The 25,567-nt window shown below is 50.7% G+C and overlaps 1 protein-coding gene across 1 annotated transcript in view; it reads left to right on the forward strand.

The window, feature by feature from the left end:
- Positions 1-370: 370 nt before the first annotated feature.
- The window catches only part of LOC103603480 (dysferlin), a gene marked incomplete at its 5' end in the record, with an annotated part of 83,351 nt that continues 58,154 nt past the window's right edge, over positions 371-25,567 (forward strand). Inside the window, 8 exons of the mRNA XM_008588007.1 lie at positions 371-511; positions 895-924; positions 2,263-2,292; positions 10,967-11,068; positions 11,174-11,335; positions 12,373-12,538; positions 13,041-13,117; positions 20,923-20,985. Coding sequence (XP_008586229.1) covers positions 371-511; positions 895-924; positions 2,263-2,292; positions 10,967-11,068; positions 11,174-11,335; positions 12,373-12,538; positions 13,041-13,117; positions 20,923-20,985 — 771 coding nt within the window. The remainder of the gene's footprint in view (positions 512-894; positions 925-2,262; positions 2,293-10,966; positions 11,069-11,173; positions 11,336-12,372; positions 12,539-13,040; positions 13,118-20,922; positions 20,986-25,567) is intronic.

A 25,567-nucleotide genomic window follows, 5' to 3' on the forward strand; every position in this document is an offset into this window, starting at 1 on the left:
TCCTTGGAAATCTCAAACACCCGTACTGCTGAGGGCATTAGAGATATGTGGGGAAGCTGTCTTTCTGGTTTCTAACGGGCTCAGAGCTGGATTAAATTAAAGCAGGGCGAACACTAGTTGGACATACAGAGAGACTTCCCAACCATGATGGGAATTCAAACATAACAACAGTGGCCAGAGCCACTCACATTTGCCTTGTCCCTGATTCCCTCTAAGAGGGCAGGTTCACCATTCTGCATGAGGTGGCTGCTCTGACTGCCGAGGCCCTTTCTAGTTCAGGAGGCCATTGTAGGCCTGGTGATCCCTCTGGGGCCACTCAGAGCCCTGGGCTGGGGGGACGCTGACTCTTCTTTCTCCATGCCTGGTCTAGGGTGCAGACGAGTTTATGGGCCGCTGCATCTGTCAACCGAGTCTGGAACGGATGCCCCGGCTGGCCTGGTTCCCACTGACGAGGGGCAGCCAGCCGGCGGGTGAGCTGCTGGCCTCTTTTGAGCTCATCCAGAGAGAGAAGGTGAGGCTGTCCATGTCCAGATCCAGAGGCCCCAGAGGCGGGGTGGGGTGGAGGACACAGGCAGGGAGAGGCCCTGGTGGGAGGAGGGGCTGCCGATACACCCTTCTTCCCCCACCAGGGGTCAGCACACAGTGGGAGCCCGGACCCCCATATGCAGACTGGATAGAAGTAGGGCTGCACTGGAGGAAGTGTCTGGAGGGACCCAGCATGCTGTCAACCTAGCTCCTCCTGCACCTCCCACCCCCCTAAGGAATAGTGTCTGCAAAGCCCTGGACTGTCTGGTCATTGACATGTTCCATGAGTGTCATTTCCGGCCAGGGTAGAAATGAGGGTGATGATGCTTGGCTGACAAGCACATGACCTAAGCTCTCTCTCTACCCTAGCCGGCCATCCACCATATTCCTGGTTTTGAGGTAAGTCTTGCCCTCCTCACCTTTTCTTCTTCTAATTGATTGCCAGCCTCCCTGTGTTTGCAGCCCCCTCGGGGCTAGGAAGGGCAGTCAGGCATATCCCACCACCATCCTGCCCTGAGCCCCCAGGAAAGCTCCTTCAGGCAGGGGAGGGCCTGGGTGGAGCTGCAGGGGTAGGGTGGGAGGGGCTGGGGTCCTCATTTTACTCAGAAACTCCCTTCCCAGCTCAGATCTTGCCTGCCCTTCTTCCCTGAGAAGTCTGAGAATCACAGACTCCCAGATGGAAGGGACCTCATGGTCGTCTAGCCCAGTGGCCCTCAGCCAGGCTCACATTAGAACCCCCTGGGCAGCTTTAAAAATCACCAGTGCCCAGGCCCTACCCCAGACCAAATGAAACACACTCTCTGGGGGTGCAGCCCAGGCCTGGGTGTCTCACGACACTGCCCAGAGATGTTGATGTGCACGGGGGCTGGGAACCATTGACTCAGCCCCATGGCCCTGAGAGGGTGGTCCCACCAGCAGCGTCAGCACCACCTGGGATGTTGTTGGAAATGCTGGTTCTTGGCTCCCACTTCAAACCCACTGAAGCAGACTCTGAGGGTGCAGCCCAGCAGCCTGTGTATCAGCTAGCCTGCCAGTGCTTCTGATGCTGCTCGAGTTTCAGAAGCTCTGCTTCAGACTGCATTTCCCACTACTTGTTCCCACCATGACCCTGTTTTCTTTCTCCGCCGGGGGTGGGGCTTCATTCGCTTGTCGCTGCTCTCCTTCCTTCTCCTCGGGGTCTTGGTAGAAAACATAGACCTTCAGCTGGTACCTGGGCTAATTTGACTCATTACCCTCCTCCAGACCAGGCTCAGCTGCAGCTCTGAGAACTGGTCCGTTGGGGCTCTGTGTGGATGCCTCATTCGCCCCTCACAAAGCAGCCCACACATGTTTACACAGTTTTTACCATGTTTACACAGTTCTTACTGTACGAGCCCTCCTGTGCCACCCCCCATCCCACTCCACTGTCTGCCTCTCCCCTCCTCCTGGTTTCTGTCCCTGTCCTGTGCAACCTCCAGCTCTCAGTTCTGGCTTGTGCGTTAGCCTTTCCCACCAGTCTCCCTGCATCCATATGCATCACACCTACTTTCTCAGGGACCACGTGGAGGGCGCGGCTAGGGAGCACACCATCCTTACCCTTGATGAGGTTTCTGTTGGCTCCTCTTAGTGGTGGCACTTGGTGTGCTGATCTCTGGACTGGCCTAGTGTTCCTTGTCACTAATGGTGAACTTTCACCACTCACCCCCACTGTTTCCTTCTCCTGGATGTGGAACCATCACACTCATGATTGTGTTCCAGGTGCAGGATACATCAAGGATCCTCGATGAGGTGAGCTGGACCCTTGAGGCTATGGCCCAGGGCGGGGGGAGGGTGGCCAGAGACAGAGGGAGGTGAAGGCCAGCCTCCAAACGTAAGCCCAGTAGGCACCTGCCACGTGGAGAACTACCTGGAACTTATTCCCCATCCTGTGTGTGGATCCTGGGCTGCCTGGCCAGAGACAGAGGGAGGTGAAGGCCAGCCTCCAAACGTAAGCCCAGTAGGCACCTGCCATGTGGAGAACTACCTGGAACTTATTCCCCATCCTGTGTGTGGATCCTGGGCTGCCTGGGGTGTGCCTTGGGGTGATTCTAGCTTCAGAAGGCTTGCTGCCCTGTTAGGAGGCCAGACCCACCCAGACTGCATGGACAACAATATTGAGTCTTATTTGGTTGAGTACCAGGTAGCACGTTTACAAGAATAAAATGTTTGGAGGGGGCCAGGGTAGTCAAGGAAGGCTTCCTGGTGGAGGCAGCATTAGCCAGATATTGTTGCACCACTTAGGAGGGAGGTGGGAAACATGCTTTTGGCTTAAGGGGCCAGGGACCAGTTTGGGGCTTGGCTGGTTTAGGGGATGGGGTGGGTTGGGACTTCCTAGGGACTGGAAGAAGTTTGGAGTTTTTGTCTAGATGAAGCAAAGCCATGTCCTTTGCCTTGGGGAGTGAGGAGCATGTTCCCTTATGGCCTCCTGTGCTTCTGTGAGCAGATCGATATGAGTAAACCAGGGGCAAAGGCCTGGGTAGAGAAACAGGAAGGCGAGCCCTGGTCAGATGGAACTGGGGAAAGGGCAGCCACTTCCTGCCATCAGGGAATCCCCAGGCTGGGAGCGGACACCACTTGACATTTTCAGTGCAATTTGGAACTTGAAGTGCAGGGTCAGGATGTGGGATCCACAGGCCCCACACCCCTTACCTCACTTCCTTTTGCTCCCAGACCGAGGTGGGGTCCGCCAAGTGAGCCGGCCTTAATTGCGCCTGACAGGCAGCCTCCTGCTTCTGGCTGCAGTTGCGAAAGACTGCCGATTTGGAAAGGGAGGCAGAGCCCTGTCCAGGGAAGCAGCACGGAGCCCTCTCTCTTGATTGAGAGCACTCTGTGGCCAAATCCCACAGCCTGCTCTGAAGAAGACCCAGCCCAGGGATGAGTTATTAAAAAAAAGTTAAAATTCTTAATAACTGGATTTGTAATATGTAACAGTGAATACTCAGATTCTGAGAGCAAGGATCTGGCTGTGGTCTCTTCGTCAAAAAGCAAATCAAAACTGCAGCTTTTGGGCCAGACCTGAAGAGAGCCAAGTGTCCTGCTACAGGGCCAGCCAGGCCACAAGCTGAGGCCAGGTGTGGGTCAGCAGGGCCAGGGGACAACAAGTCCTGGGGGTCTACTGGGCTCAGGGCTGAGCTGAGCCAGCAGTTTCAAGGGTCCGAGGCCCATTACAGTGAATGGAGTATCAGCTGGTCCAGAGAACAACCCTGGAAGATGACCTTGTGACCCCCTTATCCCCAGGGAGCCTCGCTTGTCCCTGGTGCCCATAGCTCAGACCACTTCCCCCTCACTTGAAGGCTAAGACTTGTGCCAAGATCCTAGGTCCTATTTGGTTTTAGGAATCCCCGGGGGCTGGGTGGAGGCAGGTTAGTCCTGCTGCTGCCACTGGTCTTGCAGGAAGCCTGATGCCTCAGCAGGATTTTTCTGTTTTCTTTGCGGTGGCCAAGCTCCTGCCTTGGATCCCCATTCAGCCCCTTCCAGGCTCCCGGCCTGATCCTGGTGGAGAGCACTCCAGCCTTCCTGGAGGGCCATGAGAAGACATGCTGGGAGCTCAGATCCTGGGCCACTGGCTGCTGGCGCCCTTGAAAGTCTGGGAGCAAAGAGGGGAAGGATGGGTGTATCAAGCTGTCTGGCTGCAGGGGGTATGGGCTGGGGACCGAGGAACTGGGGAGAGACCAGCTAGGAGGCTTTTGAGACTGTTGGGATAATGGGGGCCTGGGCTGACTGGAGAGGGGCCAGGAGGAACAGATGGGACAGGTGACTGTGAAGTATGGTTTAAGGTCGGTGTCTCCTGTGGGAAGTGGTTTTTTGGCTGGCACAGCCAGGCGCAGAGATTCCCATGTGCCCTGTGTCAGCCAAAGTGCCTGTGAATGAGATGAAATGCTTCCTGCCCATGCTGATGGCTCCCTGAACAGGACAGTGGGGATGGCTTCCTGGAGAAGATCACACTGAGCTGACTGTTGACAACAGGCATTGGCAGAAAGGGAGAGAGAGAGGGCCTTGGCTGCAGTGCCTTGGGCTGGAGATGAAATGCTTCCTGCCCATGCTGATGGCTCCCTGAACAGGACAGTGGGGATGGCTTCCTCGAGAAGATCACACTGAGCTGACTGTTGACAACAGGCATTGGCAGAAAGGGAGAGAGAGAGGGCCTTGGCTGCAGTGCCTTGGGCTGGTGGGGTCTGGTCACAGCCTGGGGCCAGTTCCGCAGGCAACAAGCTTTTCCCTCACCCAGCTCTATGCCATCTGGAAAGTCCCTCTTTGGAGCACTTGGTGGGGAAGTGGGACTGTTGCATTGTGTGTCTGAGGCTTTGGTGATGTCGGGGAGACCTGGGCCCTTGCAGGAGGGCGGGTGGACAGAAGGGCTTCCTTCCCGCTCTTGGGCCATCTTTTTGTCTTTGTCTTTCCCTCTCTTCCGAGCTTCTCCCTGCTCTCCCTTCGTATTTCACTCTTCCTGTTTGCTCCTTGGCCCCGTCTCCCTCCTTTTCCCCGCCTCTTCTGAGCCCTCTGTCTCGTTTCTTTTCCTTTTTGTCTGGAGAACAAAGGCGGTCCGCGCTGCCAAGGGGAATGAGTTCAAAGAAACTGCAATTTTAGATTTCCTGAGAACTGGGGAGTATGTGTGTTCATGTGTGAGTGTGTGCGGGTGTGTGTACGCTCACGAGAATGCACACATGCACACACACGCGGCAGAAGAGGAGACCTCGGCGGGCTCCTTAATACCCAGGGGCCCCTAGGATGTGGAACATGTGTGGAAGACCCCATAGGGGTTTGCTGCCCTGACCATTTCGGGGGGGCGTGGTTCGCTTCTGTTGCTTTTCTCCTGCTCCTGGGCAGGGGATGCCCTGTTTTCACTGCTGGCTCAGGGGATCGACCAGATGTCACTCCGTCTGCCCTTCCAAATCCAGGTGATGTGGTATATGGCTTTCGCTCTGAGATGTATCCAAGGTATTCTGCTGCACCCTCGAATCCATTAGAAGGAAAAATTTGGTGTTTCGCAATCAGGAAAATAAACCCAGTGGTCCCCCATCCCCCTATTCCTCCCCCAAGGCCTTAATTTAAAACACTGTTTTTCCTGGGAAGTGTAATTAGAGCAACATGTTGTTCCTAACGAGCTGGGTGGGGCAGGCAGACAGTGAAGCCCTCCCAGCCCGCCTGGCTGCCCCCTGCCTGGAGCTCCCCGAGGAACCAGGATGTGAATGGCCAGAAGGTCCCCTGACGGTCCCCTACTGGGTGAGGTGGGAGTCTGTGGGCTACTGGTGACAAGGCTGACCTAGGTGGCTGGAGAGGCTTGCTAACACTTCCCCTGCCCTGGAAGTGAACCTGTCTAGTGTGGTGGCCCCTAGGACTTGGGGGGAGCCCCTTCATGGCTCAGGGCCTTGGCTCTGTGTGCTGGACTGGCCAGCAGAACAGATAGACTGAAGGGGGCTGAAGGGTGGCTTCTGCTCTGATGGGGTAGAGAGCCTTGCTTGTCTTTGGGGTCCTCTTGGTGTGAGCTGGATGGGTAAGCACCCTGCACACCTGTAGCTCCATCAGTGTAGCCACCCCAGATCTTCCCTGCATTCGGGGTGGAGAGGGTAAGCAGGGAAGGGGCTGGTCAAATGTGGCTTCCTCTAGTTAGGCTTATATTATATGGCTGCCCATGAAGTCTGTGTCTTTAGAGTCTATGTCACCCATAGGACAGTGAATCAAGATGTCCTTTTAGTCTGCTTAGCCTCCTGCCTGGCAATGCCGATATGTTCCCCCAGTGCTGAGGAGGGTCACGGCATCCCCATTGAGAACCTCCTGGAGAGAGGGTGTCACACCCCTCAGCTGGGCTGGACCAGGAAGAAGTTGAGAAATGGGCTCGGGAGCTGGCTGTCTGGCCGAGGCCTCAAGATTCCTGCATGTGAGATGATCTGAGGCCAGTCAGGACCTTGGGAACAGGGGGCCCGGGGTTACGAGAAGTTACACAGGGTTAAGAGAAGTCAGAGAGTAGGTCATAAGAAATTTCTGGAGTGTTTGGGGAAATTTTCTGGAGGATGGAGAACTTGAACGAGGCCCTGTAAGATGTATTAGATTCAGGAAGGCAGCAAAGGAAGCCATCCAAACTGAGGGAGCAATGAGCAGGCATGGGGCGGGGGGGCTGGTGAGCGTCCAAGGTTCCGGCCGGAGCAGGCAGGAGCGCTGGAGGGCGGGACAGGGTCATCTCTCCATCCACCCATGCCCTCCCTCCTTCCTTCCTTCAATTATCTATTCATAATCATTTATTGGTTGGGGGCTTTGGCTATGGTCCCATATATAGAATTGTTGGTTTAATTAGGGACACAGAAAAGTGAACACACAGAGATGGCACAGAGTGACTGATGTGCCTTTCAGTGGAAGTAAGTACAAGTTGCTATGGGAGCCATGGGGCTACTTAAACTCAAGCTCAGGGCATCAGGGAAGATTTAAATGGACGTCTTTAGTCTGAGTGGGAGGAACCGAATGAAGTGGGGAAGAAGCGCGTTCCAGACAGAGGGACCAGCGAGCTCCAAGCCTCAAAGCCATAGAGAGCACAGTGCCTTCTGCGACCTGCTAGTGTTCAGAAGGGCAGGTGTTGAGCACGTCCAGGGAGGTGGCTCATCGCTACTTGAGGTCCTAGAGGGAAATATTTATGTAATGAGAGACGAGCCCAGAGAAGTCAGCAAGAGCTAGAATATGAGGGGTCTTGGAGGCCACATCAGAGATTGCACTTCATCCTAAGTGGGTGGGGAGAATTTGAGGGGCTTTCAGCAGAGACTGACATTATTAGAAAGCTCACCCCAGCTGCAGAGTAGGGTGTGTGCAAAAGCAGATACAAGGAGACCACTTAGGGGGATGTTGGTGGATCCAGGTGAGAGAGGGTGCTGGCTTGAACTGAGGAAAGGAGACGGGTGGATGGGCGTGAGAGGTATTTAGGAGACAGATTCTCTGATGGTTGGTGATCAGTCAGGCATTGTGATGAAGGGGAGGAGGAGCCAAGGGTGGCAGGGGGCTTTGGCTTGGTTGTCCAGAGGACGGTCAGCTGGCTGGACGCTGCTGAGGGGGACGGAGAGAGGGGCTCACAGTGTCCTTTGGGTTGAGCTACAAGCAGCTGATAGTTGACTTTGGAGGGAGAAGTTTCTGGGGAGGGGTGCAGGAGGCAGCAGCAGGGTGCACTGGCACTGGGTGGCAAGGAAATGAGGGAGGAGGGGCAGTGGATGGAGACGGGAAGAGAGAGGAGAGGGCAGCTGCTGGAGGGGCCAGAGAGGAGGACGTGGGTGGCTTTGAGAGACGTGGGTGTCTTTAAGTGGGGACAGAGGGGATCCAGTGATGGTGTGAAATTGGGGAGGACTGGAGGAGACAGGGTGAGGGATTTGGGGAGCATTAGGAGTGGACGCACAGCAACAGCTCATGGGTGCTGAGACAGCCAGGGTGGTCTCAGGGGAAAGAGGCCGGGCTCGGGGCAGCCACAGAGGCAGGGGACCTGGGGAGTTGGCAGCAGATGGCAGGGAGCGAGAATGTCCTGGGGCCCCTGGGGACAGCGAGGTGGACAGAGATGGCCTCGGGATGAGGATGGTGGCCTCGCGCTGAGGAAGCTGGCCTGGGACCCCCCTCTAACCATGTCTCTGCTTGTCTCTTCCTCCTGCCTCCGCGGGCCTGGCGCTCCACAGCTGTGTGCTCCTGCCTTCCTCCTCCAGGGCCTTCTGCAGACGGTACTAGAGCTTGACCTTCTCGAGGTCCTTGTTCCCCCAGCCTGCGCGGTAGGCAGGTTCCTGAAGGTGGGGCGCCTGGTCCTCAGTGTACAGAGAGGAACATCACCAAGGAGCTCCAGGGGGCCTGGAAGGAAAGATGGAACGTGGAAATGAGGGATAAAAAGGATGCTGCCCACAGTCTGGGGACCTAGAGAGGAAACGTTCTGGGGAGAATGTATTCAGGAGTGTTCCTTGGTGATTTTAAGAGAACAGCCATGTGAGAGAGGCTGGTCTTTCTCCCACTCAGGGGAGCATGGGGCTTTTTTGTCCCTGGTCCCTTCTTTTTTGCCCTTTTTTGTCTTGGGCTTTTGGCCCCAGGCTCACATTTGGTTGGCCATCAGCCACAAGAGGCCATGAGTAAGCAACAAGCGGCCCTTCAAGCACAACCTTCCTTTAATAGGCCACCCCTGCTGCACAGCCACCTACAGCTGGTGGCCTTGGAGTGCCAAGGGTAAACATTAAACTGGGGGTCCCTCTGGCAGCCAGGCCACTGCAGTGGCGATGCAGGCCCTGCTGCCATCCTCCAGGGGCACCTTTCATGCAGACTGTGATGTGCACAGTGCCCCTGGAGCTGTTCACCGTGGCAGCCCTGTACATCACACCTGCTTTCCCATGGGTCTGGAGGAAACTGACGAGTTCCTTCACCTTGTACCTTGGTGACTTAGGGATAGTGATAAAGCCAAAGTTGTTCTGAAAGATGCTTCTGGTGGGTCCGCTCTCCTCAAGTTGCTCTGGGAAGATCAACACCAACATCAGTGGTAAAAACAATGTCACCAACAATTATCGTAATAAACATAGTCGAAACCGTTTATTAAGCACCTCCTGTGTGCCAGATACTCCTCACATTTCTTTCCTCATTTAATTCTCAGAGCAACTTCTGAAGGGTATTGTTATCCCAGATCTTCATATGAGGATACTGAGTCACTGAGGTTGAGTAATTTTCCCAAGGTCAAATAGCTAGGAAGCGGCAGAGCTGGAACTAGAGCGAAGATCTGTCTGATTCTAGAACTGAGCTTCTCACCGCTACATGTCAGGGAAGCATGAGGTTGAGTAATTTTCCCAAGGTCAAATAGCTAGGAAGCGGCAGAGCTGGAACTAGAGCGGAGATCTGTCTGATTCTAGAACTGAGCTTCTCACCGCTACATGTCAGGGAAGCATGGTGTAATCAGGGTGTCACTGGGCAGTAGTGCTGGCTTGGACTGGTTGCGAAGTGATTCATGGAGGTGGGAGGAAGCTGGTATTTTTCTCTGCTCCAACAGCTCCTGCTATCTGCATCAGATCGTCTGTGGATGGCTGTACCCACCATCCTTTCAGAAGGAACCCAAAGCAAGTCACTTGGAGAATGAATCCAATGATTCCATTGTTTCTTCAATGAGATTAAAGTGTCTAGCTCAGCCCTTTTAATTATAGTTGACATTTTCTGAGTGTCAGAGCCTCCGTGTATGGACGTGTAGGTTGGGCACCACACAAGGGCACTGTGTCTAAGGGAGTGCAATTTCTAGCACAGACATCATATATTTATGTTTATTATAACAACTTTCCAGTAGGTGGCAGTGAAGTTTCTTGTTCTAATACACTTATAAAATATGATGATTTTTTCACATGGAAGTAAAGAGTCCTAAGAAAGGGACCGCTTTCTCTAATTGTCACAAAGGCACTACTTGGGCTAGTAGTCCTATCAAGTTTGCATGAACCTGGCACTCTTTTAGATATTGAATAGGTATTAACTTTTTCAAGCCTCACACTAACCTTTAGAGGTTGATAACTTTTACTAACCATTTTATAAGTGAAAAAATTGAGCCATAAAGAGGAAAAATAACTTATTTAACTTGGTAAGTGGTAGATCCAGGATTCACACCCAGAGCCTGTGTTCCTAACCACTATTCTTTGTAGTTAACTAATCTATGGTAGTCCCTGCCTCCCTGCCCCACTCTGCTTCCCGTGTAGTTCTTTGTCGTCATTGAGGATTCTAGCCCAAGTCTTTTTGGCAAATTCTTAGTAGGCCAGAGTTCACACATGCTGCATTCATCTCTGGGCTGTGGTGGCGAGGGAGCCTCCCCAGTAGTGCCCTTTGGTGCTCTGGGGATGACAGACATTTACATCCCATTCTCCCATTTGTCAATTGATCTACTCTTTGCAGTTCACAGTGCAAATGTTCTGCCCTCACTGGGGACGGGTGTAAGAGGTAGGGGTTTAGGGCTGGAAGGTGTCTGGGTGTGGGTGTGGGGGGTGGGGATGGAATACCAGGGCAATGGTAAACCGAAAGGGTCTGAGCTAGGGAGCAGGAGAACCAGGTTAGAGGGAGGGCATGTGATCCTCTCTGGGACTGAGAGGGGCTCAAGTCGTCATTTCAGCATGGAGAGGGCAATCCTGGGTGAAGGTGCTTAAATTGTGATCCTGGGGAAGATGGTGTCTGGCAAAATCTGACTTAACTCTCTCATTTCTGCCTGCCTCTTTGTCCACGTTTGTGTCTTTGCCTGTTTCTGTGTCTCTCCACACATGTCATTTCTTTCTGTCCCATCTGTCCTTCTTTCCCATCTCTCATTTCTGCCTGCCTCTTTGTCCACGTTTGTGTCTTTGCCTGTTTCTGTGTCTCTCCACGCATGTCATTTCTTTCTGTCCCATCTGTCCTTCTTTCCCATCTCTTTGCTTTGGTCTTGCTCCTGCCTTGTTTCCATTCCACCTGCTATCCCCTGCAGTCAGAGGACACAGACCTGCCCTACCCGCCACCCCAGCGGGAGGCCAACGTCTACATGGTTCCCCAGAACATCAAGCCGGCTCTCCAGCGCACTGCCATTGAGGTAAGTTCAGCCGGGGCAGGTGCTGGGGCTGTGAGCAGCCTGGCCCTTTCTCTTCCTGGGGGGCCTGGGGCCTTCCAAGCTGCTCTTCTCATTCTGTGTCCCCAGATCCTGGCATGGGGCCTGCGGAACATGAAGAGTTACCAGCTGGCCAGCGTCTCCTCCCCTAGTCTCGTAGTGGAGTGTGGGGGCCAGATGGTGCAGTCCTGCGTCATCAGGAACCTCCGGAAGAACCCCAACTTTGACATCTGCACGCTCTTCATGGAAGTGGTGAGCGTCATTTCCCTGCCATCCCCTTTCAGGGTCCTGGTGGCTAGAATTTCCTCATGGCCCCGAGCAGCTTGGGGTTGTGCTCCAACTCCCTGTGGGATCCCAGGTAGGTCACAGCATCTCTCCCACCTCACACTCTACACACTGAAGAGTTTAGGTCTGTGTGTGGTACAAAGGGGCCAGATTGCTCCCTGCTACCCAGATCCTGGATCAGCAGAAGTCCCAGAGAGCCACTCCATGGCTGTTTCCCCTTCTAGGGCAGGTTTCAGTCCCCTGGAGCTCCTTCAGAAAACTTCCAGGGCTCTGACCTTCAGTGACCCCTTCAAACCCTCCCTAATCCAGTCCTTCCTCAGCCTGGGCCCCCCAGAGGAGCCCACCCCCACAGCCCTGGTGCCCCCCAGCCCTCTCCAGCTCCTTGGTCTGCCAGTGCCTAGTGGCCATAGTAAGGCAAGTCTGAGGAAAGGAAAATGGTTTGCAAGATGAAAGTGCTATAGAAATTCCAGGCCCAGTGGCTGTCAGCAGCAGCCTCGTCTCGGCTGAGCCAAAGCCGCCACTGAAGGAGAGCATATAAATTATTTCAAGTTGTGTTCAAAGTGCTTTTGGGGTGGTGGGGGGAGAAGAGTCTCGGTCTGTAAGCCAACTCTTGAGTATCCACCTGGGGGGGACTGTCTGCAAGAGATGGGCCAACTCTCCTCTCGCCCTCCCCAGCCAGGGAGGGTTCAGGAAAAATAGACGTGTTTTAACTTCAGGCTGAACTGGATGTATTTGAAAGGTAAAGCTGTGGGGGGAAAGCCGGCCTCCACATACAGGATCTAAGAGGCAGAAGGACAAAGTGTGTGGCTTCTGCTCCACTGGCCAGCTCCTGGGTGCAGCCAACCACCATCTCGGACTTCTGGCTGTTGGGGATTATCCGTGGGTTTATGGTCATTTTCTGCTCCTTGGGTTTGTCCTGTGAGAGGAGCCCTCCCACTGTCACCTGAGACTTCCCAGAGATGGGTTCAGGCTGGTGTCCAGAGCTCCCCTCCTCCCCCACCCAGATGCTGCCTAGGGAGGAGCTCTATTGTCCCCCCATCGTGATCAAGGTCATTGACAACCGCCAGTTTGGCCGCCGGCCTGTGGTGGGCCAGTGTACCATCCGCTCCCTGGAGAGCTTCCTGTGTGACCCCTACTCAGCGGAGAGTCCATCCCCACAGGGTGGCCCAGGTAGGGGAAGGGGCTGTTGATGGGGAGGACCAGGGCAAGGGGGCTCAGAGTGGGCAGCACTTCCCAGCCGAGAGGTGTCCCGAAGCCCTTCTCGCACAGGGACTTGAGTGCGTAGTGGTTTCTACTCGGCTAGACAGGAAGGGTGGGAACCTCGCCTTCCTCAGGGTATAGCCTGGCTCTGGGCCAGGCACACCAGCAGCAGGTGACTAATACCAATGGGAACTGAGAGGTGACAGAGATGCAGGAAGACAGTGAGGTGGGGAGGGAGGAAAGAGTGTGAGGAGAGGAAGAGAGAACTGGGAGACAGGAATGTGAAGGAGGATGGGAGACACGGAAATGGGAAGGGGCAGAACTGGGTGGGAGGAAGAGAAAGATAGAGATGGAGAAGTGTAGAGAGGCTGGGGGATCCTGTCTCAGATTCCTGGCTGAGTCTTGTGGCTGAAGAGGGTCAAGCCCCTGGAGAGACCTCGTTCTCAGGCCTGGACACTACTGTCCCCTACAGACGACGTGAGCCTGCTCAGTCCCGGGGAAGATGTGCTCATCGATATCGACGACAAGGAACCCCTCATCCCCATGCAGGTAGGATGGGCACCAGGTCCCTGGGGAGAGGCACTAGCTCCCCCAGGAGCCGGCCTTGGCAGCCCCCTTCCCCTCCACTCCACACCTCTGCCCACTCCTCCCTCACCTGCATCATCACTCAGCCATGAAAACATCTTCCTCTGTACCCTGGTGGCTGGATACTGTGTGATGGAGGGACCTAGATGGGAGCTTTCAGTCTGGTCGAGGGAGGGATGTGTGGTCTTCTGGGCAAGACCCTGTCCTCTACCTTGGGGGTTGTGCTGAGGGCTTTCCCCTGGAGATCACGCAGTAACTCAGGATGGGGGAACAATGGAAGAGCAGATGGGGTGGAGTGACTGGGCAGTCTCTCAGGCACTCCAGCCCCCATCGCCCAGCCCTGGACAGGCCCCTTTTCAGCAGGCATGTTCTTCTACAGGCTGTGCTTGGTGGCAGCTTGGACGTAGCTTAGCAGAGGAGGCTGTGTCCATGTCAACAGTCCCTCTCAGCCCATTCCCCCACCTCCAGGAAGAGGAAGGGAGAGGGGCAGGAGAGGGACATTATTCTAAGTGTCTTCAACCCTGTGGGGAGGTCAGTGTTGTCCTTTTGCGGTATCCTCAGCAACCTAGGGCCAGCTGGTTACCACGTACCAATGCCAAAAAGCATGGCAGGCCTGTGGCATCTTTTACCAGGGGAGTAGCACTCTTCCCATCTTGGGCCCTGGAGTGGCTCTGGATGCTGTAGGGCTGAGCCACCCAGTCCTTCCTGCAGTGGCGAGGGAGAAGGGCCTCCCCATGAGCACCAGCCTTGAACTCACCGTCTGCTTCAGGTTGTCACCCTCCTCTCAGGCTTTGCATAATGCTGGTCACACCTTTGGCACCCTGGGGCTTCCAGAGCTTCCACGCTGCCCAGAGGCAGAGCCTCCCAGACCATGTAGACAGCACCTGTGTCCACAGGCCCACAGCCTTTACCCAGGGATGGAGTGGCAATTTAGGAGGGTTCTGTGTTCTTGAAATCATCAATCGAATATCATCCTTGAGAGCAAGAGAACAAACTAGGGTTCTGGGTTGGGCTCAGGATCCTCGAAACTAGTTCGAAGCTGTCCCTGGAGATGTGTTTATAGGGCTTCTCTCTGACATTTCGAATATCATCCTTGAGAGCAAGAGAACAAACTAGGGTTCTGGGTTGGGCTCAGGATCCTCAAAACTAGTTCGAAGCTGTCCCTGGAGATGTGTTTATAGGGCTTCTCTCTGACATTTAGGGTTGTTTTCTGCTTCTTTCTCTCTCCCTCATCTTTCTGCCACTTCCAAGCACAGGTCTCTGGCATTCAGCACTGGGGCCTCTGACTCCATACTTTGACTGATGCTAAGAGGTCCTGAGAAGCCCTGGACTTTTCATCTCTCCAGCCTCCATGGTTCTGCCCTGCCATCCATTCTTCTGCAGAGACCTCCATCCCTAATCTCTTGGCCAACTGGTTATTTTGTAAGACTCATTTTAGGTGTCTTTCAAGGAGTCTTCCCTGGCTCCTCCCTTCTTCTGTAAGACCTGTCTATGTGTCAGTCACTGTATGTGCCCTAGGACTTGCTTGTCTGTGTAAATGCCAGCATCTTCCCTAGACTAAGCTTATGGCAGCAACTAAGGTTCCTTCCTCTTTGTGTACTCAATGCCCAGCACAGGGCCTAGCTTAGAGGAAGTGTTCAATGAAAGTCTATCTGTCTGGGTGAATGGGTGAAAGTGTGGATAGATGGGTGAATGGGTAGATGGAAGGATAGATGGGTGGATGGCTGGATGGGTGGATGGCTGGGTGGATGGGTGGGTGAATGGGTGGATGGGTGAATGGGTAGATGGATGTGGATAGATGAGTGAATGGGTGGATGGATGGGTGAATGGGTGGATGGATGTGGATAGATGAGTTGAATGGTGGATGGATGGGTGGATGGGTGGATGGATGTGGATAGATGAGTTGAATGGTGGATGGATGGGTGGTGAATGGGTGGATGGATGGATGGGTGGATGGGTGGATGAATGGGTGAATGGGTGGATGGATGGGTGGATGGGTGAATGGGTGGATGGATGTGGATAGATGAGTTGAATGGTGGATGGATGGGTGGTGAATGGGTGGATGGATGGATGGGTGGATGGGTGGATGAATGGGTGAATGGGTGGATGGATGGGTGGATGGGTGAATGGATGGGTGGATGGGTGAATGGATGGGTGGATGGGTGAATGGATGGGTGGATGGGTGAATGGATGGGTGGATGGGTGAATGGATGGGTGGATGGGTGAATGGATGGGTGGATGGGTGAATGGATGGGTGGATGGGTGAATGGATGGGTGGATGGGTGAATGGATGGGTGGATGGGTGAATGGATGGGTGGATGGGTGAATGGATGGGTGGATGGGTGAATGGATGGGTGGATGGGTGAATGGATGGGTGGATGGGTGAATGGATGGGTGGATGGGTGAATGGATGGGTGGATGGGTGAATGGATGGGTGGATGGGTGAATGGATGGGTGGATGGGTGAATGGATGGGTGGATGGGTGAATGGATGGGTGGATGGGTGAATGGATGGGTGGATGGGTGAATGGATGGGTGGATGGGTGAATGGGTAGATGGATGTGGATAGATGAGTGAGTGGGTGGGTGGATGGGTGAATGGGTGGGTGAATGGATGGGTGGATGGGTGAATGGATGGGTGGATGGGTGAATGGATGGGTGGATGGGTGAATGGATGGGTGGATGGGTGAATGGGTAGATGGATGGGTGAATGGGTGGATGGATGGGTGGATGGGTGAATGGATGGGTGGATGGGTGGATGGGTGGATGGGTGAATGGGTAGATGGATGTGCATAGATGAGTGAATGGGTAGATGGATGGGTGGATGGGTGGATGGGTGAATGGGTAGATGGATGTGCATAGATGAGTGAATGGGTAGATGGATGGGTGGATGGGTGGATGAATGGGTGAATGGGTAGATGGATGTGGATAGATGAGTGAATGGGTGGATGGATGAGTGGATGGATGGGTGGATGAATGGGTGAATGGGTAGTAGATGGATGTGGATAGATGAGTGAATGGGTGGATGGATGAGTGGATGGGTGGACGGATGTGTGGATGGATGGAAGAGTGTGTAGATTACCTGCCCAGTGCCTGTATGGGTCTGAGGAGGAACCTCTCTTGGCTAGGGAAACCCAAATGAAAATTTCAGGTGGCCATACATGAAATTTAGCTAAACTCAATGCTAGTGCCTTCTGGCCTGGTTGGATGTTTATAGCTGAATTAGACAGATAATTTCCCCCAATCTCTGGGCTGCCTCCTCCTGGCTCCTGTCTTCTGCTCCCTCAACAGGCCTGTCTGAGACTGTGCAGGGAAGTGCAGGGCCTGCCCAGCAGGACTTCTGTTCTGTGTGTGCTGTCTTCAGAATGTCTGCAGACTCAGATGGGGAGAGACTATTTTAGGGCCAGAGCCAGGACTATGCTCTTTGTGGGAACACATGGACACTCTGGCTAGAGCTGCTGGCCAGACAGAGGGATGAGGAACTGGAGTCTGGGCTCCTGGAGGTGTGCCCATAGTGAGAGGAGCTAGGCCTCACCTGGCCTCAGAGGTGGGCAGGAGAAGGAGGAAGAAAGACCAGCCTGCTCTGATGGAGGAGGCTTGGATCTTGCCCTCATGAGCACTCTGTCCAATGGAGGAGACAGAGACCTATTCTCAAGGAGCACCAAGTCCAGCAGGGAGACTAGTCCTGGTCTCCAGGGAGCCCTGGCCCTCTGGGGAAGCCCCCAGTCTGGTATCTGATTTTGTACTGTGTTTTTCTCTGAGATCCATTGATCTGACTTGGCTGATCCAGGAAACTTTCCACTCACTACATTTCTCATCCATGTCCCCTGGCACTTTTGAGGACTAGGCACTCCAAGGCTGACCCAGGAAGCAGTGAGCTCCAGTTCTAGTGGTTTTCCAGATAAGTTTGGCTGAGCTGTCTCCCCCTGTGCATTCCTCCAATACAGATAGAATGAAAGGCCCTGGCCTCCAGGAACTGGAGGAAAAAGAAGTCTGCCAGCACCTGGATGTCTCCTGGCTGCTGTTTGCCCACCAGTGTTTCTCGGTGGCCCCCACTACTGTGCTCACCAAATCCTGGCTGTAGGCCTGGCCCCGGGCACCCCCCCAGGTGCAGCCTTCCATCCTGGTCCCCTCCCATCTCTTTCTTCAGTTATGCCTTCTCTCTGCTCATGAAGCCTTCTCACCACCATCTGCCCAGGTCCTGGGATGAGTCTGCCACACATTTAGAAAATGTCACTTGAGACTCTTCTGATGCTCAGGCCATGAGCTGGCACTCACAATGGAGCACTTTTCAGGTTTCTAGAAATGTTGGGAATGTGCCAAAAGTGGCCAGTTCTGGAGATGATTCAAAACATATGCATAAGGCAGATCTGTCCACTCTGCTCTCCAGGGTTCATGGGTTGGTGCCTGTCTCAGGCTGAGGAGCTCCCGGCTGGGTGGGTGCCTGGCCTCTCACACTGTTCTTCATGGTGACATGAGCTGGGATGAGAGATGCTCATGCATCTTGACTCCACCATCTGTTCTTGGTCTGTGAGGTTGTCCCATGTGTGGACTTCGGGCTGGTGGCCTGGGGGTGGGGGTGATGGGAGTGTGTGTGGTATGTGCATGAGGGCGGAGGAAGATGGGAGGAGTGTGTGCCGGCTCCCAAGGGTGCTGGCTGGAGGCATGTCTAAGGTTGGTGGTGGCGTTGCAGGAATGGTGGCCCTGACTTTTAACTTTCTAAGGGCAGGCCTGGGTGTGTCCTTGGAGAGGGACAGCAGAGGCACCCTGCTCCATCTAGTTCTCTGCTTTAAAAAAGGATAAATTTATTAGTCTTTGATCATAAATGTGATACATGTTCATTATATAAAATTTGAAAAATATAGAATATAATGAACAAATAGGCATTACCGCCACCAAACTGACAATCAGAATGTATTGCTCCCAACGTTTCATTTCTATCCTTTGCTCTCCCCTTGTGTTTCTTTTTCTTTCTCTGAATCTGTCTCTGACTCTGACTCCATTCCTATCTTTAAAACAGAATTAGGGTCTTTGCTTGCTAATCTGTTTTTTTTTTTCCTTTTTGTCTTTTNGTCTGTATGTGGGATCCGAACCCTCGGCGGGAGTGCCACTGCGCTCCCAAGCGGTGCACTGTAGCAGTGCGCCACCGGGCCGGCCCTGTTTGTTTTTTTTATTAAACTGGTTCTTGGCGTTATGATTATGAAATGGGGAGAGAAGCAGCATGCAGGAACACATGCAGGGCACGCTACCCACCCCCTCCCATTTCCTGTAGAGGGTCTTGGAGCTCAGAGTAGAGGATGGACCCTACACATCACCCCCACATCAGCCCCACATCTCCTACCTTCCAGGCATTGAGGAACCCCCAGAGCCAGCTTAGTGTGTTGAGGGCGACTCGTGCCCAGCATTCTGAGAGATCACTCCTGGGTAGGGGTCTCCTCTTTAAGAAGCCATAGAAGGAGAATTTCTGGGGGTGGAGAATATGTGTGTGTTGAGGAGGGATAAAGAGAAAGAGACCACTTGTGAAGTTTCTGCTCTGATCACAGGGAGATGAGGTGTCTAGCAGATCTCAAATGAGTGATGTCAAAGTGATGAGATGCTTTATTAAGAAGGCTGCCAACATCTTGGACTACCCTGGCCTTGCAGGGTCAGTGGGGGCTAAGTAATCAGGGAAGGTTCTCCAAAGAGGTGTGGCTGGAGAAAGCCCTCAGAAGCCAGGTGGGGCTAGAACAGGGGAGGGGAAGGGGAGGCTTTCCTGATAGGCAAAAGAGCTTGGCAAAGGCTTGGAAGTGGGACTCTGTGTGTGTGTGTGTGTGTGTGTGTGTGTGATAGAGGTGGTATGTGGCGTGTGTGCATATGTATGTATGTGGTTAGGTGGTGTGTGTGTGTGTGGTAGAGGTGTGTGCATGTGTGTGTATATGGTTAGGTGGTATGTGTGTGTGTGGTAGAGGTGTGTGCGTGTGTGTGTATGTGGTTAGGTGGTGTGTGTGTGTGTGTGTGTGTGTGTGATAGAGGTGGTATGTGGCGTGTGTGCATATGTATGTATGTGGTTAGATGGTATGTGTGTGTGTGGTAGAGGTGTGTGCGTGTGTGTGTATGTGGTTAGGTGGTGTGTGTGTGTGTGTGTGTGTGTGAGCACGAGTGTGTGGGAGGCGCGGGGTGCTAGCAAGGAGACGGACCTGGCAGGCTGGCATGGAGGAGGCATTGGCAGGTGGCACAGACTTGCTCCCCAGGCCCACGGGGTGGGGTGTTGGGGCTGGCCCACCCCCAGGCTCCTGGGCTCCTGGGATCCCAGGCTCCCAGGTTCCCAGGCTGGGGCTAATTTTGAGCCTGCTGTTCCTGTTATAGTCTCCAGGACACCGTGACGGTGGGAGCGCACTCCCAGAACTGGAGCGGCAAATTAAGCCTGAGTCCGAAAGGGGAACGTGTAATTTCTGAAGCTGGACCAGATCTTTGGAGCACTATGTTTAGCTCTATTTTCTCTCCCTTTTGCTCTGGTGAACTGCCGGTTTCCCTCTCACCTTTCTAAAAATGAACTGTGTTATAAATAACTATAAGGCTTCTGTGGGGTTCAGGATGAGAAGGGGAGGGCAGAGCTGTTGCCCAGCTGTGCCAGTCTCCTGCCAGCTGGGGTTGCACATGGAGTTCATCCAGTCTGTTCCAGGGGTTACACCATGCCCAGCAACATGTAGTCAGCACCCCAGAGCAGTCCAGTGGCCTATTGGCCATTCTTCCCTGAGAGGACCCTCAGTGATGCCCCCTTCACAGAGCAGGGATGGGTTTGTGAGTCCTCAAACTCCCTCCAGGTGCCAGCAAGGCTTCATCCTCCATGTATTTGTCCGAGCCCTTCCTGACCATCAGGAGAGTGCCTACCAGGGTCTTCCTGATGAGACAGGGAGGACGGGCAGGGCTTAGGCCCCTTGTGGAGTCTTGCCAGAGCCCTCTGCTTGAGGCTCAAAGGAGGAGAGTCTACCCTGGCAGCTCTGGCGCAGCTGGTCTCCTCACTTCTCCAGCTTGATCTCCTTTTGCCCACTGCCCACGCGTCTGCTACCTGACCCGTTGTTCTTGAATGTGCTGTGCTTCTCTCACCACTGCATTTGCTAGTCCCTCTGCCCAGAATGCATCTCCTTGCCCTTGCCCACCTGCTGGACTGGTGCTCCTCCACCCAGAGCCCCAGCACCTGCCCCTGGACTGTGGCAGTGGCCTCCAAACGAGCTTGTCTGCTCAGTCCTGAGCCCCGAGGCCTTCCTTGATGCTGCAGCCCAGGGGTTTGCCCTATAAACTATTGGTTCACAGTACTCAAAGATTGCGGGCAAGTATCCGATGCCAGAAAAGGATGCAGAAAGAGCCATGATGGAGAGTTGGAGTGTCCCAGAAACAGGCAGATTTTGGAAAGGCAGGGAGGACCTGAGAGAGTGCGGGCAAAAAACAGGCATTGGTGGAACCCTTCCACATGCCTCACCTTGTACTGGGCATGCACGGCCTTCGTCGCACTCACGCTCACTGCAGCCCTGTGAGGTGGATCTTGTGCCCATTCTCCAGATGGGGATGCTGATTCAGAGAGGCCAAGGGGCGTGCCCAAGGTCACGCAGCTGGAGAGGCAACAGAGCCAGGCTTGTCCAACTCCAAGGCACATGTTCTTTCCACTTGTGTGACCTCCCTGGAGGAAGAGCAGAGGGTGCCTGGTGGGAGACGGCTGCTTCCTTGGGGCTGTCCAGCCTTACCCGAAGTGGAGTCTGGAATCCTGTCACTAACCAGCATGTTTAATTTGTAGCTTGCAGATGGTCTGTCGAGCTTGGCCCCCACTAACATGGCATCTTCTCCAGCCAGTCCTCATGTATGTATTGTTTACCTATTTGTGGGCTCCTTGATTTCCCTTGGGGGGCTGGGGGTGGGGGTGGGGAATTTGGAGGGGAACAGAGGAGGGGAGAGTAAAAGGGGAAGAGAGGAGGTATTTCCTGAGTCCCAACAGAAAACGCCCACCTGTCTGTCCCGTGTAGTAACGGAAGGGTAGGCAGAGAGTGATGGGGTAGACTCTCAGAAACATACGTCCCTGTGTTATCTCTTGGTGCATCCTGGGATTTATCTCAATCCTGTTTCCCTGTGTGAGGGCCAGGGGGTTGGGTGGGGCTGCATAGGCCAGTGGCAGCAGGGAAGTCTCTAGGTTAGACCCTTGCTTCTGGGACAAGGGACACCAGAAGCCTCTGTGGGCGAAGGCAGGCTGACTTTCTCTGTTCCTCCCAAATGCGTGCAGGGCGTGTGTGGCTGGGGAACCCTGGCTGGCCCCGGCAGTTCTGAAAGGTCTGCTTGGGCCATTGGTCAGCTCCTGCAGTTCCCAGAAGAACACTTCCTGACTTCCCGAGCTGATTTCCTAGGTGTCATCTTTCTGGGTTGTGGGTCCCTCCAGCAAGATGACTTTGGTGTCTAGCCTTCAGCATGAACCCCCAAAGTCCCATGCTGGGGGCCAAGGGGAGCCCCTGACCTGCTGGAGGAGTCATAAGAAACAGGACCTGCTGAGAGGCAGTGACTTAAACTCCATTTATGGTGGCAAGGGGAAGCATTGCTATATTGGGTGTCTTATGGGCTTCTAGGAGGAGGAAAAATATATTTCTAATTTTTAAAAATTTATCTTTTGTGGAAAACGCAAAAAGTGTGAGACAGAGTTAAAACCACTTGTGTTTCTACCAGTTAAAGATAAACACTGTTAAGATTTTGATCTACATTTTTAGATATCTTTTATGCACATGTACATACTTTTTAAAAACAAAATTTGAATCATATTGTACTTTTTTATAATCTGCATTTTTTTTAACTTAGAGGTATATTGTAAATGTTTTTCCATATTTTTATATTCTTTAAAAATATGGCTGCATGTCATATGAACATCCATAAAGGTTTAACTGCTCCTTATCATCGGAAATTTAATTTGTTAATTTCCCCTATTGTCTTCTTTTATGTCCCTTAGAGGAGTTATTTTAGCTTACTTTATATAGATCCAGCCCATTTCTTGTTAAAATTTATTCCTAGGCATTTTATAGCCTTTGTAGCTATTCTAAATGAAATATCTGTTTTTCTTATGGCTTTGGCTGACTATTGCTAGAATACAGGAAAACAATATTTTTGTATATTTACTATGAAACAGACTATTAAGTTCCTTCATTAGTTTTAACAATTGTTAATTGATTCTGTTGGGTTTTCCAGGTAGATAATATTGTTTTCTTCAAATAGTAATAAATGCGTCACTTTCTTTCTAATAGTTATGTTGTATTCCTTTTTCCAGAATAACATTCAATATTGAGATGTTAGAGAGCAAACTTAGTCACTGATTCTAAAGAGAATACCTCTTCCAATTTTCCATTAATTATGATAATGATTGGTAGTTTCAGATAGGTATTCTTGATTTTGTCAAGGTTGTTAGTTTATTAATAGCTTAAAAATTAGGTATGGAAGATTAATTTTATCAAGTGACATTTGGTGTTTATCAATATGATTATTTTCCATTGACCTGTTGATATAATTTATAATTGTTCTATATTCTTGGGGCAAACCCAAAGTGGTCGACTGGTCATGGTATCACAGTTCACTGCAACTGAAGCCCTCTTATGTTACGTAGTCAAGACAGGTAGTTGGCTGGCTAACTGAAAAAGCTGGTTAAATAGGGACCCACTAACAGGCATACGTATTACTGTAATTATTTTTAACCATGTCCGTGTGTCTTCATTTGCCAATCATTTGACATATGCCAAGCCCTCTTCTTTGAATTTGGATGTGCTGACTTGAATGTCATGTCATCCTTGTGGTAGAAACCACATCCAAAATGTGTTATCTAGGATTTTAGCTTTAGGTTTATTAAAGTTTGATGAGAACTTAATGATACTTGCAAAAAAATCTGAGTGTAGAGTCCTTAAGATCTCCCTTACTCATACTTAATTTTCATCATTTTTTAAAAAAAGCATTAAATTAGTAAAATTTTATATGTTTTTGTAATATGTAATTTATTTATTTATCCAGTTACCATATTAGTACAAGATTTGGGAACATACACAACTGACAGTTGGTAAACATGCAACTCATCTGCTAGAGCTGCAGCGAGCAAACTAGAGTAGCCACAGGCATCCAGCTGGCTCTGGACCATCGTCAGACTGTCCGCAGACAGAATGGGTAGCGTATGTTAATCTTGGCTAAGAGGAAGTTTGCATGGAGGACTTCTACTATATCTTATTGACTTAGATTTGCTGCTACTTAGGATTTTTGCATCTCTATTATTACTTTTAGGTTATCTTTGTTAGGCTTTGATATCAGGATTATACTAGTTCCCTAAAATATTTTTCAGGTGTACTCCTACTTCTGTGCTCTTGGAACAGTCTCTATGGCATGGGAATTATTCCTTCTTAATGGTTCAGAAACACAAGGGTACTACCGAACTTTCATGGAAAGATTCCTATTATCTTTTAATTCCATTTTTCCATGAATGTTTTGAAGTACCCTCACACATTAGAGCCACTCTTCATAAATTTGAATTATGCAAGTTGGAAATTATATGGTATAAAAATTTTAATAATCTGGCTTTACATACAAACTGTGTTAATAACATGAATCAATCTAAATTTAAAAAATGACTAACAGTCATGTACTTTGAAAGGTGTTGGATTTGTATTTATGGTTTAGCTGATAAACAGGATATCCATTGTCTTTTCTTGAAAATGGTGTTCTATTATGTGAGTTTTGAATTATAAAAGATTTTCAGGAATGCATATCTTGTATAATCATGTAATAGATGCAAGTGCCCTGTACTTCTTTGTAAAACTGGGCTCAGCACCTTTTTTGGCAAGGAATTCTTTGAACGTTTTCTACTTTCTTCAATCATCCTGGTGCCTTAGATGGCCCCCGATATTGCTTATTAACACTGGTATCGATTTGTACATACTACTACAATAAAAGAGAATGCTTCTGTATCTGAACTGTTTTCATTCTCATTCCTAATTTTGTATATTTGTGTTATATCTTTTTTCTTTATTAGGCTTAATAGCATTTCATCTATTTTACAGTTGTTTTTTATCCAAAGATCCAGGTCTTTAAAAATTCTGCTGATGTTAAGTTAGTTTCTTTAATTTCTAGATTCAAGTCATTTTTGAGCTCTCTCACTCTGAAATTGCTATTATATATTTTGGATATCTTGGGTTATCACTTCATCTCTCTCTATTGTTTTTTAAAAGAAACCTTAGAAAGAAGATACTTGTTTACATTTTCTTATAAAAATTCTGAAGTTTTGCTTTTCATACTTAAGTGCTTATTCTACCTGGAATTGACTTGTGTATGCAAACTGTGAGGTAGAGATTAGACTTCCTTTTATTTTTTCCCATATAGATAACCAATGAGTTTATATCGTCATAGAAAGATCTATCCTTTCTCATTGATCCGTAATGACATCTGTGCCGTATAACGGGTTTCCACATACGTGTGGGTCTGTTTGTGGGCTCTCTAGTCTGTCCCACTGGTGTATTAGTCTTCCTCTATATTCCACTGTCTTATTTATTATAGCTTTCTAGTAAGTCTTGCTATCTGGTAAAAGAATTACTCCACCTCGTTCTTTTTTAGGAGTGTCATTTCTATTCTAGTCCTTTGCCTTCCCACCTCGATTTTAGAATTAGCTTGTCAACTTCTTTAAAAAAAAATGTTGGTATTTGTGATTGAGTAACAGTGAATCTCAGGATCAGTTTGGGGAAAACAGACATTTTTATAGTACTGTCTTTTAACCATGAACATGATACATCTTTCCATTTGTTTAGGTCTTTAATGTCTTTTGGTAAATTTTTATAATTTTATTTTAAAAAGTCTGATACAACTTTTATTAGACTTAGTTCTATTTTATATTTTTTTGTTCTTTTTACTTGAATTTTTAGAGGTACATTTTCTCATTAGTTTTTGTTTATATATGAATGGAATTGATTCTCACATACTGATTTTATATCCAGAAACTTTGCTAAACTCTCATTAATTCTTCTGGATTAAGTCTTGATTAAGTCAATTCTTTGAGAATTTTCCTGTGTTTTCTATGTAGTCAGTCATGTAATTTGTGATGAGTCACAGTTTTGATTCTTCTTTGTATGTTTTGTTTTATTCTTATTTATTTTTTTGTTGTCAAAATGTTTATTTTCTTTTTCTTTTTTTCATTTACTTAATATAAAGATCTCTATAATATATGTTTATTTGAGTTACTCTAGGTAGAGATTAAAAGATTAGTAATCAGTCCTTCCCATGAAGAAGTGTAGAGTTATCTGTGTGTAATGGGTGAACTGGAGGGGTGATCATGAAGGTAAGGGGAAACACACGTAACTATACTGAAAGCAGAATATGCTCTTAAATGCAGAATATCCTAAGAATCATAGGTGATGACATTTTATTAGAGACCCAAAAAG

Source organism: Galeopterus variegatus, unplaced genomic scaffold, assembly GCF_000696425.1.
Source record: "Galeopterus variegatus unplaced genomic scaffold, G_variegatus-3.0.2 Scaffold4623, whole genome shotgun sequence".
Taxonomy (NCBI): Eukaryota; Metazoa; Chordata; class Mammalia; order Dermoptera; family Cynocephalidae; genus Galeopterus; species Galeopterus variegatus.